General features: G+C 30.5%; 1 protein-coding gene across 2 annotated transcripts; it reads left to right on the forward strand.

Annotated features, from left to right (window-relative positions):
• Positions 1 to 446: 446 nt before the first annotated feature.
• On the forward strand, positions 447 to 13,621 carry LOC131943219 (spastin). 2 transcript variants are annotated; one of them, XM_059303231.1, is made up of 15 exons: positions 447 to 862; positions 1,493 to 1,576; positions 1,860 to 1,943; positions 2,531 to 2,773; positions 4,049 to 4,236; positions 4,434 to 4,560; positions 4,658 to 4,722; positions 6,061 to 6,135; positions 6,434 to 6,505; positions 7,062 to 7,137; positions 7,459 to 7,550; positions 7,668 to 7,747; positions 7,826 to 7,948; positions 8,698 to 8,809; positions 8,954 to 13,621. In XM_059303231.1, the coding sequence occupies exons 1-15, from the start codon at positions 472 to 474 to the stop codon at positions 9,074 to 9,076; spliced, it is 1,935 nt and encodes a 644-aa protein (XP_059159214.1). In that variant the 5' UTR covers positions 447 to 471; the 3' UTR covers positions 9,077 to 13,621. The 2 variants fall into 2 exon arrangements, with proteins under 2 accessions (XP_059159214.1, XP_059159223.1); XM_059303240.1 differs by lacking the exon at positions 2,531 to 2,773.
• Positions 13,622 to 13,785: the final 164 nt, after the last annotated feature.

Below are 13,785 nucleotides of genomic sequence, written 5' to 3' on the forward strand. Positions count from 1 at the left end.
TTGCATGACAATCATCCCTAAGCCAAAGGTGTAGATATTTAATAATATTTATATCGAGTTTCTAGTAGCAACCGTGCTTATTTGATTTTGATATCGCTCCATAAAAGGTTACGCTATCCTTTACTGGGCTTTACGGTCCACAATTCTTATCGATTAGCTGTAGGCCTACATATTCATATGCCATATAAATGATATATGAATGCGGGAATAATTATGATAATAAATTATTATTATAAACGGTTATGTTCTAGTTATCACAACAGTAGATTGACTAATAATACGTAGGTGTAGCCGTAGGCTAATAGATTCTAGAATGTTGGACTAAAATTAAATTTCTCGGGAACTCTCTTTCCTGTTACGTCATAAAGTTACTAATTATAGCCCAAGGGTTTCCCCGTATTCGACCATTTATTGATTGGTTAAATCCTTCCCGACGTTCACTGCCATGTAATATGGCGGATGGTTTAGATTATGCATCGCAAAGGGGCTGGAGGATCACGTCCTCCGTGGAAAAAAAAAGAATCGAAAGGAAAACTTGTGAAGAGGACAGTATCTGTCCACAATAGGAATCTTCGTTTTTTTGCTACTCCCATCTTGGTTATTTTTATATTTGTCAGATCCCTAGCTTATCAATTTTTCTTGGCGATTGTGTTTGTCAGTCAGTACAGCAGACGAGCAATCGCATCTTACTCTCACCCAACTAACTTGAGAGCTATCGAAAGTGCTCCGATTATGTCCAACACCAGTAAAGCAAAGAGTCCAGTGGGGCCTGGGGAACCAGCTTTGGCTAATCAGAAGAAATACCACAGAAAAGCATTTGAATTTATTTCTAAAGCTTTAAAAATAGATGAAGAGGATGGTGGTGAGTCAATTTATGAATTTAAAGTTTAATAAAGTGGGAGTGATCTCCCCTAAGCTTTCTTTTATATTCTCATACATAGACTCTACATACTAATACATAGGCCTATACTATATAATATATATTATATAACACTAACAGTAAGAAGGATAACACTTAATCATGCTATAAAAATGATTTTTTAAAATTGTTTTACAATACTATTTTAAATTGAATAGAATCATGTACAAAAAATAAGAATTGTGAACGCAAATATAGCGGAGAATTAATAGGCCTACTTTATAAAGGAAAACATTGATAATTTTTTTGAGAAATCAGAAATGACTTTAAGACATTAAGTACAACTTTCCCTCACATGAAATCACTTAACATTTTACTGTATCAAGAGAATAAGATCTCTACCAATGTATAAAATTTAGCCTACCTCACTGAAATGGCTCTCAAGTATCAGTATTTTAGAAAACAGAAATAGAGTAAAGTACCACTTCCAGTTATCGGAGGTCACTCAAAAGTTGGAAGCAATCAAAAGTATATGATTTTATACTTATATGTGAAATTCAGTCTTCCGAACTGAAACAACTCAAGTTATAGTGTTCCCAACAAATTAAAATATAAAAACGTTTATATTTGTAGTGAGAAAAGATATTGCTGTTGAACTTTATAGAAAAGGAATAACTGAGCTTGAAAGGGGGATTGCAGTGGATGTCGAAGGACAAGGTATTTTAGATGTTCTATTAGTTACAATTAGTACAATGTTATTTAAAGAAACTGGCATGTTGAAAATATAGCTATAGACTGAAGGCCAAGTATTCTGGACGGATATAGCTCACAATTAACTGCTTCCATGACATAAAGCATAAATGTAACCATAAGCAACTGTCATAAATGATACTTAAAAGTATAAGATAGAAGCTGTTTATGATGTAGATCATGCCTCAGTTCATATTGCTTAAGGTTCTAAAATATGGATATTAATTTTTGAATAATTAAATTACTTTAGGAGAAACCTATGAAAGAGCTCGTCGCTTGAAAGAAAAAATGCAGACAAATCTTGATATGGTCAGAGATAGGCTAGAAATTTTAGGTATAGTATAAATTTTATTTTCTTAAAATCATTTTCTCTTTTAAATGTTGTTTTTAAAATACCTGCATTGGTGTTCACACAAACAGTGCTTTGTTTAGAAGTCAAGTCCCATGGCTGCTTTTAAACTTTATCTTAGCTCATAGAACTCTTCATAAAAAACAAATTATTTAAAGTCAGTAACTATAAAATTTATATAAACTATATTAACTGATTTAAATATTATAGAAATCAAAAACATACTGCATTTTAAAATCTTCAAAATAATATTTAGCAAAGTTAATGCTTCCTTAAAAAAGATTTCATAATTTTCATTAGATGATAATTTAAAGGGTTTGCTACTAGTGTGTTTCTTGCATGTTGCAATATCCTTTTATGTTATAGACATTAATAAACTTATCCAAGGTGTTTGATATCAAATGTATTTAACTGTGTATACCTATTATATTGAACATGTGTCAAATTAGAAGATAGGCCCCACATTATGTTATTTTGAGCTTTTAAATGTTTTTTTGTTGTCTTAAGGTAGAAAATGGCTTTTTAAGTTCCTTTATTTGGTATTGCAAATGTTTTTTTTTCGGTTAACTTAGAAAAGCTTTTAGAAAAAATCTCACTGAAGAATAAAGAAGAAGAAGAAGCTAGTGCCAGTTCAAAATCTGCTGTACAAGTCCAATCCACAAGTGGACGAGTTGAAGCAAATACAACAGCTGGCCCCTCCACTATCCATAAGCCTTATATATCAACCCGACAAGACTTTTGTCTTTTACCCTCTACCACTAATGTACTGAGTAAATTCACTTCCCTTAATTTTGCTGGTCGCAATACAGATGCAGGTAGGAATCTGATTCTATTCATATTGCTCTTAATGTTCTTCAAATATTTTTGTAAAGATTGAACAGGCATTCTTATTTGGTTTTAAAAACGGTTTAATAACACTTTTACCATTGAATGGTAAACATATTAGTTTAAAGATAAATTAACCGGGAACAGGGCATTTCCCCCCTGTCAATTACCCCCCGGATATTTCCCCCCCGACATTACCCCCCAGAGTAATTACCCCCCTGTCAATTACCCCCCTGTCAATTACCCCCCGCCCAGTAGGACAGTAGGGTTAGGGTTAGGTTTTAGGGTTAGGGTTAGGGTTAGGTTTTAGGGTTAGGGTTAGGGCTAGGGATAGGGATAGGTTTAGGTTAAGGTTTAGGGCTAGGGTTAGGGTTAGGGCTAGTGTTAGGGTTAGGGTTAGAGCTAGTTTTAGGGTTAGGGTTGTGTCTAGCTTTGGTTTTGGTTTTGTGTGAAGTTTTAGGCTAAGGTATATGCTTAGGTTTTGGCCTTTTTCTTAAGGTTTGGATTAAAGTAGTATATAGGTATAAAATTCTAGTTAGAGTTAGGATTTTAACTTGAGAGGGGGGGGGTAATTCCCCGGAGGGGTAATTGACAGGGGGGTAATTGCTCCGGGGGGTAAATACGGGGGGGGGGGGAAATGTCCGGGGGGGGGGGGGAAATATCCAGGGGGGTAATGTCCTGTAGCCAAATTAACCATAAACTAAAGGAAAATTTTAATTATATTTTTTGATCACTTCTGAATAACATCTTACAGACAAAAATGTTTTCAAGGTATTTTCAGCCATTCACTACAAAAGTTTAGAGCCACTTTTAATTTTAAATTTAAAGGTATATTGTATAGATTGATTTTGAATAAACTGTTTGCTAAATTTAAAGGTATATTGTATAGATTGATTTTGAATAAACTGTTTGCTAGATAACTGTATGGTAAAATAAAGCGTCTTAATGTTGGCTTATGAATAATCTTAACATGTAAATAACATTAATTTATTTTATTCTCAGTTGTTGTTATTTGTTGTAAAACAAGTTAGGTGAAAATGAGACTTGAGAAGAAATTAAATTAAATTTTAAATACATTAACACAAAAAAAAGTGACAAAAAATATCTAAAATGACGTTTTATTGTTTGTGATATTAAAAAAAAATTATTATAACATTACACAAATATTTATTGAATATTAATAAATACACCAAGTACATTTTAATTATTTTCCATGTGTATGTAGCATTAATAATGTGTTTTTTTTTTTATTTGTAACAAAACAGTTTCTCACAAGCCAATGAAGTCAAAAAATATTCCAATGACAGTCAGCAAAGCAGGAAGTGGAGTTATACCTCGAGGGGGTAGTGGAACAGGGGGAAGAGAAAGGAAATCATCTACTTCTTCTACTCCAGGTTCTTCACCAGGAACAAAGCGAAGGCCTACACACCTCAGGCAGGCATCTCAACCAGATGTAAGACCCATGAAAGTTGCATATACCCTGAAATATAAGTGGTTGTATTTTATTATAGGCTCATGGAAATATAAACATGTTATTCCTTTGCATTATATGGCTCAATTCTAACTTCTTAGGATTGGTTTAAATTTAAGATATTCTTTAGATATTTTAAATAATAAGAAAAGCTAATAAAAACTTTTTTCTTTTTTAAGATACGAGGAATGACGAATGGCAGAGATATTTCCAATGTAAAATTGAAAAATGTTGATAAGAAATTGGCTGATCTTATTCTAAGTGAAATAGTAGATAGTGGACAAGAAGTTCTATTTTCAGACATTGGTAATGGATATATTTTATTTTTATTGAAGCTGTAATTAAATAATACAATTTTCAAAATTTATAATGATTTTTGTTTTAATTTTTAAAAAATTTTAAGCTGGACAAGAAACTGCAAAGCAAGCCTTACAAGAAATAGTTATTTTACCTGCACTTCGACCTGAGGTAATATCTATTATAGGTTTCTATTTCTATTTATTATGTAATTATAACTTTCTTTCTTATTACTTACAGTTCATGGGGCAGATGAAGTAGTTTTATCTGTTTCTTTCATTTCAGCATATGAGCTTATTAAGGGATAGTGTGGTCAGCACCAGTCTTTTTTATTATTCTCCAATTTAAGTCAGGTATCCATCAGAGCTGGGTCAATTCAGGGACTCCACTGATTTGAGCCTCAAAACTAAAATTACAACTTTCCTGTTGAACACACTATCCCGTCAAAATGTATACTAACTTATTAAAATATTCATGTTAAAAATAATTAAAGATCAAAAGATTTTGCTTTTGTATTTTTAATTTCATTGCTCATGATTTTCAATGTCAGTGGCTTGAATTAGTCTTGAAGAGCAAAGGGGCACATCTACACCTCTCTACCAGAATTGGTTTTGGGCAGCTCTCTTCAGTTTAGCCCACATAAACCCTGCAGCCCCTTGCTTCTCCTTATATCCTCTTTGCAGGCTTTAATATCTCTGTCAGTCGGCCGTTGCTTTGTGGTTTGCCATAGGTCATCATTGGTTATTTTGGCTGGCCATTTTAAGGGTTTGATGTAGACATCTATATGACTATTCTGTTGGTATTTGACTAGGTAACCCTCCAGGTTTCCGAGCCATGCAGCAATATGGTCTTAACATTAACAAGATTTTTATCTTGCTCTGGAGTGCTTAGTAAGTTGAAGGGACATCTGGCCATGTTGTTACAGCTTTTTATGTGCTCGTCTGCAACTCCATCCTTGTTGATCACACTTCCCAGATATGAGACTTTGTTTGTCTCTTATTTGTCATTTCCTTTTAGCTGTATGAGCAGGTCCTGGTTGTTATTGATTCTTGATGATCTCTGTTTTATTTATATTGATTTTTTGTCCTACTTTTAAGACATCTTCAGATGGCTGATTAGTTTTGTTTGGCCATATTGTTCTCAATGTCCGTAGTGTTTTAATTAGTAGATCTATATATTTTAAATAGAATGTAAATTTGACTTTAAGTAAAATATAATATTTTTTTTTACTCATAAAAATAAGATATTAATTTTTTAAACAAAAAAAAAAATGTTTTTTTTTTCCTTTCAGTTTTACAATTTATTGAACATTATGAAAAATGTCTACTGCAATGTATATATTGCTTTCTTCATTGCTTGTACACTTATTTGTTAGGCAATTTTTAGTTGAATTTTGCTGTTGTCCTTTTGAAGTAAAATAAAAAAAAATTTCAATAATTCTGGAGACTAACTTATTAATTATAATTTTCTTAGCTTTCAATTTATTAATAGAAAATTATTTTCCCCCAGTTATTTACTGGTCTTCGTTCTCCAGCAAGAGGGCTGCTGCTATTTGGTCCCCCTGGTAATGGCAAAACACTTCTGGTATGCTGAAAAACTATAATACATATAATTAGCTAAGTATCTTAATTAGTGTAACATGAAATTAATATGTTTAGTCTAATGATACCTGCTTTGATTCCACAAGGATCACTTTTTGATATATGATGTATTTTTGCTATATATTCTTGTCTTTCTTGTATATAATAAATCTATGGTAACATTTGTTATTACCAATAGAGCAAATCCTTTACTAGGCTATGAATGTTTCTCCCTTAGATCTTGCTGTGACTTTAGCTTGCTTTAAAAATAGCTTTTCAAATATATCACTATTGTTTTTCAGGCTAAAGCTGTTGCTAATGAATCTAAAGCAATCTTCTTCAATATAAGTGCTTCAAGTCTCACATCCAAATGGGTAAATGCAATATTAATATTTTAAACACGTAGAGAGGTTGGAAGCAAACATTGTTTCTGAAATAGTGTATTGTCAAAGAATAATTTTACAAAGAGTGTTCTTTTAATGCCAAAGATAGTTAAAGGTACAGAATATAGTCATAGAAAAGACAGCAGTTTTAAGCTAAATAGGATCCAAGTCTACCATTCTACATGGCACAGAATCACCTTGCCTACTATGTATCAAGTCAGAAGTGTAAACACTATGACCATTAGTTCTACAAAAAAGAATGTACTTGATTGTCCACTTTCACACCCTGTAAGATGCCATCTGAACACTGGCCTTTAAAGCACAACAATGGAATAAAATTTGCCCCAAATATGTGAGCCCTATACACACATGGATACAAATGTATCATATTTTCTAGAACTTTATTCTGTATCTATGTCTACTTTGATGTTTAAAATAAAACTCTTTGTCAGCATTGGTATTATTTTGTACAGCACAAATATTAAATTATTAAAAAAATATGTCTAAAACAAACAAGTTTTTTCCATTTTAACCATTTATTTCTTAGGTTGGAGAAGGTGAAAAACTTGTTAGGACATTATTTACAGCTGCTAGACAACTTCAGCCTTCCATTATATTTATAGGTATACATATTTAGTTAATGAAATATATCTTTTTTTAAAGAATAATTCATTTTACATTTTGATTTTGTATGATTCATTATGAGCACTAGATTAGTAATCATAAAATAAAAATAAGTTAAAACCAAACATACCTTTATTATTGATATTTTCAAATATACATTTTTGTTAAATTATGCATTTACAATATTTACGTAAGAGCAAAACATTGTTTTTAAAGGAATTTTGCAGTCTAAAAGAACCCAAGTCCCTTTTTTGAAACTTTGATATTTTGATTTTTGTATTATACACCATTAAAAGAAAACATAAATGTTTGATTTTCAGATGAGATAGATTCTTTGTTGTGTGAAAGAAGAGAGGGAGAAAATGATGCAAGTAGAAGATTAAAAACAGAATTTCTAGTACAGTTTGATGGTGTAAGCTTTCATAAATAAAAATGATTATTAGTTTTAATCTAAAGACTAACAATAATTAATTCTTCATTTTTGTTGAGCTTTAAGATTAATCTGCAATAGTTTAAAAATACATTTTAGGTTTCTAGCAGTTCAGAAGACAGAATTTTAGTTATGGGTGCTACAAATCGACCACAAGAATTAGATGATGCTGTTTTGCGGTCAGTAAAATAGTTAAAAGAACTTTTATATACTTTATGATGTTATACATTCTAAATTATAATGAATATTGATTTCAGGCGATTTCCTAAACGTGTTTATGTGACTATGCCTGATGTACAGACACGAAGGGTTATGCTTTCACATTTACTTTCTAAACATGGCAATCCCTTAACACAAAAAGAGCTTGACACTTTAGCCAAGTAAGTTTTTTGAAGTAAATTATTATTAGTAATGTGTTTTATCCTTTCAATATTGCTAATTAATTTTGTTTTTTAGAAACAACTGAAAATAGTAAAATTAAATAAAATAAACATTGTTTATAGTTTTTTCAGTATGGTAATTATTGGAACTTTGTTTTCCAATTAAATGCTATCTTAAGTACCAGAGGTCAACAGCAGATCAATTTATGTTTTAATTATGGGGTTTATTTCTCTTATTTCACTGCTTTGCTTATCTAGATGTATCTATATCATAGCAATTCATTGTTACCATTAATGAACAAACTAAAAAATTGAAATCAGTATCTACTAATTTCATGGAATTTGATGCCAAACTTTTCTAATTTTCTAAATTTTCAATAGCATAATACATTTGTATACAATTACAATTGTAATGAGTGGAAATCTCCAATGCTCAAGGAATTACAGCTATAATCATGACATGTACTCTTCATTCATTAAAACAATTTTGTTTAAATAGGTATGGGTAAACTACCCCTAGTGCTCCAACATACAAGTAACTGAATGATTTTAAAAGGAATTTTGAAAATCTTTTAGTATTGGTTATACTGAAATTAGCCTTGTATTATAGTAAATGCATGGTTATGGAAATTAATTAAGCTCATAAGGTCTCACTTAAGTTTGCAAAAACAAAAGATCATTGAAAGAATATTTTAGAAAACCAATACAAAGAAACTTTCATAAATTTGAAATCATGCTTGTATTTTTAGACAGACAGAGGGTTATTCTGGAAGTGATCTTAATTCCTTAGCCAAAGATGCAGCATTAGGACCTATAAGAGAACTTAGCCTCCATGAAGTGAAATCTATGGATGCTAATAAGGTAATGTTAAAAAAAATTGCAAAGGTACAACTCTTCCTTATATCTTGATCAATTAATGTTTAAAGGTTAAGCAACATATAAAAAAAAATTTAGATACAAAATTTTAATGCACTTTTAAATAAAATGCAAATGACAACTTTATAGGTACGACCTATTCAAGCCTCGGATTTCAGAGAATCTCTTAAACGTATTAGACGAAGTGTCCCCTTAGAAAGTTTAGGTCGGTATGAAGAATGGAACAGAGAATATGGTGATATTGCAACATGAACCTTGATGCAACTTTTAACTACGACCAGCAGGTGTGATCCAACATTTTTAGCTGTTGATTTTTTTGTCTGTAAATTTTACAGAACTTTTTCTTAACAAATATGTGATGCTCCTTGAAGTTTGTTATTTAGCAAAGGCTGTGCATTGATTTGATCTGATCATGTATAGTTTCAACAGAAAAAACTTTTAATTGTTTAAAAGTAAATGTTAGTCTAAGGGTTTTTTCCCTTGAGCAATAACTATCTGTTTGAACACCATTGATAACCAGTGTCATCTCCTGAGTTCTTTATCTCCGGTGTTTCCTTGTCAGCACTTACAATTCTTCAAAATTCTGGAAAATATCATTCAGAGATTCACATCTGGCATTGATGTTTGATGTATTTGTTACATGAAAAACGCCCCAACCAGATATTTATTCACTTCTATTATTTATCAGAATTGTTATAAAGATGCTTCTTCATGTGACACCCGTTATACCCAAACCAATTTAAACTGACTAATCTGCTGATTCTTAAAGAAATCAATATTTATGAAAACAAGGCCTAATACCTTTACATGAAAACTGAACTTCCTAATTTTTTATTGTTGCCGTAGCTTATTGCTGATCACTAAAATTAAAAATTTCTAATGCCACCATTTGAACTATCAAGTCTTTAATATAGCTGTTAGCTTCAGCTAAACAAAATGTAAATTACTGAAAAAGCTATGCTACTTAAAAAACCAAATCTGAAAAAAGTTCTTTGAGCTATTTGACAATATAAATTGACATTGTAATTGTATACTTTTTTATACATTATTTTATAAGTTAGTTTTATTAGAGCTGGATTCAAGGTTTCATAAAGCAATTGCATATTATTTGCTCCACAGAAGGGATTTGGCAGCTTTATTTAAAATTTTAATGTTTTTTCCTTTTACTTTTATAGTAAAATATTAAACCCATAGAATTGAAACTACTTTGCTGTAGATTTGATAACACTAGCTAAATATCAACTAACATTATCCCATTTCTGCATAATAGATTGAAAATTATTATATTATTTTTAAATAAGGGGCAATCCTTTGTACCCAATTACAGAAAAAATACTCAAGACTTTTGAGATAGAAATCGATTGCTCAACCAAACTATATAAACTATGTTCATAAAGATTTTTTATAGTGCAAACAGGTTATCTGAGGGATTTAGAGATATCAAGATTTAATTTTTTTAAATGTCTGTAGTAACTGATGTTTGTAAAGCAGCATTCATACAGCAGTTTGTAAATACACATGGGGATAAGTGCTACTTAACTTTTAGGTTTTCTTTACATTTGCTGTAACACTTGGATATGTATGATGTATTCAAACTGGGTGACGTTATCCTATTGCTGCAATTTTATTTACATTCAGTAAACATTCTTATCATTGCTATAATAGATAAATATTTTTTGTTAGTGCCTTCAGATTGGTGTATAATCTCAAAGCATAATGATAATTTACTTGAAAATATATTTTTGTTATGAAAGTGAAATTCCATTTTATTTGATAATTTTTTAAATCATACACAGCTATACATAAAATAAGTAATGAACTAGCGTATTGTTTAATATTTATCTTTTATTTTTTAAGTTGTAGATAACATACACACCTTTCAATATTTCAATTAGCCTGTGTAAAAAATAAGGTGATATTGCCAAACCTCATGTTAGTGTGTGTATGTTTTTTCTAACCAAAGATCTTTTTGGTGTTTATTTTGTTACATGTTTTAAAAAATAGACTTTTTTCTACCTATGCTGATTTCTTAAACATAAATTGAATTAATTCAAAAGCATGGTTTCCAAACTATTTGTCACTTCACCCATCTTGAAAAAAAAAATGTTGGTGCCTCCCCATCCAGTTTCATTCCATAAAATACATTTAGCTATAGTCTACATGTAACTATCTATAATTTTTTTTTCTAATAGTTATTAGTAGGTCTAAAACCATAATCATTATTGGTCCTAAATCCAAAGAAGTGAAAATCTTTTCAAACATTATTCGAAGTAAAAAAAGGTAATAACTTCCAACAATAGGTTAGGTTAAGAATAGATAATATTTTGTAATGTCATTTAAAACTGTTCACGTTTACATAACATTTTTTAAAGTATTAAACAGCTCATCCCTATATAATTTCACTCCCACAGTTAAGACATAGCTGACATAAAACAAATAGGTAATTAGTTTTAGATTAAGTATGTGTTGCTAAGCTAATTCAAATGTATTCTTTCAACAAACTTGTTCTTGGATGTAATTTTAAAAATAAATTTTAACATGTATATCTGCATTAAGCATCAGACTTTTTTTTTTCATTCAAGAGCAATGTTTTAGGTCTTCAGATAAAATAAAAATTCACTCTTCATTATAATCACTCCACTCTTCTACCGTATTTTAAGTTTTGTATTTTGCTTATATTTTTGTGGATCAAACCCGTTTAGATACTATAAGTGTTTCATGTAATTCTAACATTTAAAATAACTCAACCGTTCTTCAAACCTTTCATTTTGAACACTGTAAATAATTGGCATTATAAAGTCAATGTTGGGTCGAAGATGTCTGACTAAACTGTATAGTCTATGTGATGTTTGCACAAGATATCTATTGTTTTATTTTAATGTTTGAAATGCTACAATCTACAAATAACCACCTAATCTCTATTTATTTGAAACTTGGCTTTAAATAGTTTCATGAGAAACTGTGCCATATGTATAGTATTGAATATTTTATGTGCCAAAGTTGATGAGAAAAAAGTATTTCTGTTCAGGTTTAATTTAGTTTTAATTTTTAATTATTTATGAACAATATGTTTAAAATTCATTGCTAATAATATTACCTCTCCTGGGTGATAATAATAAGCTTTTTGAAAAACAGTTTAGGTATTGAAGTTGTATAAGCAGGAAAAGTTTTCTAAAACTGTTTTAGGCTAAGTAATTACTAACATTCCAATAGCTTCGTATTGTTTATCTGTAGTTTTAGTAATAGGATTGTGTGAGATATTCTCATTTTATTATTTGAAAATGACAGCTGCTTATTTATATTGATAGTAATGTGCTGCATAATCTTTGAACAAAAACTTGCTAATGAAAATATTTTGTTTTCAACACTGCAATGATTCTTCCATTCACTGATTTGCTTTTCTACAATTTTTATTGCTGCTATGCAACATTGTCTTGTTTGTCTGGATCTTTATATTAAAGTGTTTTAATTTTAAGTGCTTGTATTTGCACAAATGTGAGTAAAAACTTTGACTTTGATGCAAGAGTAGCTATGGAGTAATTCATTATTTTGCAAAACATGAGTTTGTGTTCCAGGCCATCCATAGAAGGTGCCTACGTATTCCTTCAGACTTCCTTGTCCGGGCTTTACCAATTTGAAAGATCTTGTAGGCATCTATTGTATTATAGTATTTCTGGCATTGATTAGTCTTTTGTTTGTCATTCAGTTATAGAATGAGTGTTTGCCAGAAATTGTTGTTATTTGTAAACTGTACTTGTATATTGCTTCAATTATATATACATATATATATATATGGGGATTTTTGTCAGTCTGGATTCTCTACTGGGTTGTTTCTTCATAGTTCTTGTTCTCTCCCCTCACATGCTTCTGGAATTAAAAATTGTATGCTATTCACTGTAATAAGCTTACAACTTAGTGTAAAACCTTGTATCCAGAAAGTTCACAGCAAGCATTTCACAGATTGTTGACAGAGAAATCCATAGCTCAGTAGGAAAAATTTTATCACCAGGGGCCCTGAATTTTGATTTTAGCTGCTATTTAATAGTTCTGAAACATCTCTTCCAGCTTGTTCCTAGGTTCTAGTCCATTCCACAGTTCCAGTCTAGCAGCCTTTATATACTGATGAAGCATTCCCATCTTTCCCATTCTTCCACACCCTGAGTTGCACTACTTTTTTTTTGTAATATATGTGACTGGTAACTTTTTTTTTAACTTAGTAATTTGCTTGATGATCATTGTTAGTATTTACATTTATTTTACAATAGCTACTTAACTGTTTTCTTGGTGTGGTTTATGAACATTAATTACCATGTAATTTGTAAAAAAAAAGATTTTGCAGACCTAAGTGGTTACTCTTAGTTGTTTATCAGTCTATGGGCTAGTTATTGTTATACAACTGTCAAACTATTCAACAATTTTTAACCACCTTCTCTAAATCATGCAATATTGTTTTTTTTTGTTCTGTTGGGGGTTGACATAAAAATTATTTTAAAAAATGTATTTTTTTAGTAGCAAATTCAAATATTGTCAATATTGTGTTTTTTTTCTTTCTGTTGAAACTGTCAGAAGTGTTGGTGGCTTCTAGTTGCAGTAGTCCAAGAAGTGCATACAATGTGAAGAGAGTAGCATAATTGTTGTGTGTTTCTACCTGATGATAATTGTGTTTTTAACTTGACAGTGTCTAGATAGGATTCAGTGAGTGCTAATAGAAAGGAACTGTTACTTATGTATTTATTATTATGTCTTGCTTATCACTTTGGTAGGTGGAAACAAAGGAAATAAAATCATTCCTTGTGATGCAGTATGTTGATTTTTGTTGTTGGTCTTATTATATGTACACATACATAGGCATTAATACATCAACTGTATTGATTGTCACTGGCCGTGTAGGCAGTATAAACATTAGACATAACTCCAGCACATTTCTATTTTTTATTTTGTTAAATAAATATAAAGATTTA

The sequence above is a fragment of the Physella acuta genome, unplaced genomic scaffold (assembly GCF_028476545.2).
Source record: "Physella acuta isolate Inbredline_101_S28 unplaced genomic scaffold, ASM2847654v3 ptg000038l, whole genome shotgun sequence".
NCBI classification, from domain to species: Eukaryota; Metazoa; Mollusca; class Gastropoda; family Physidae; genus Physella; species Physella acuta.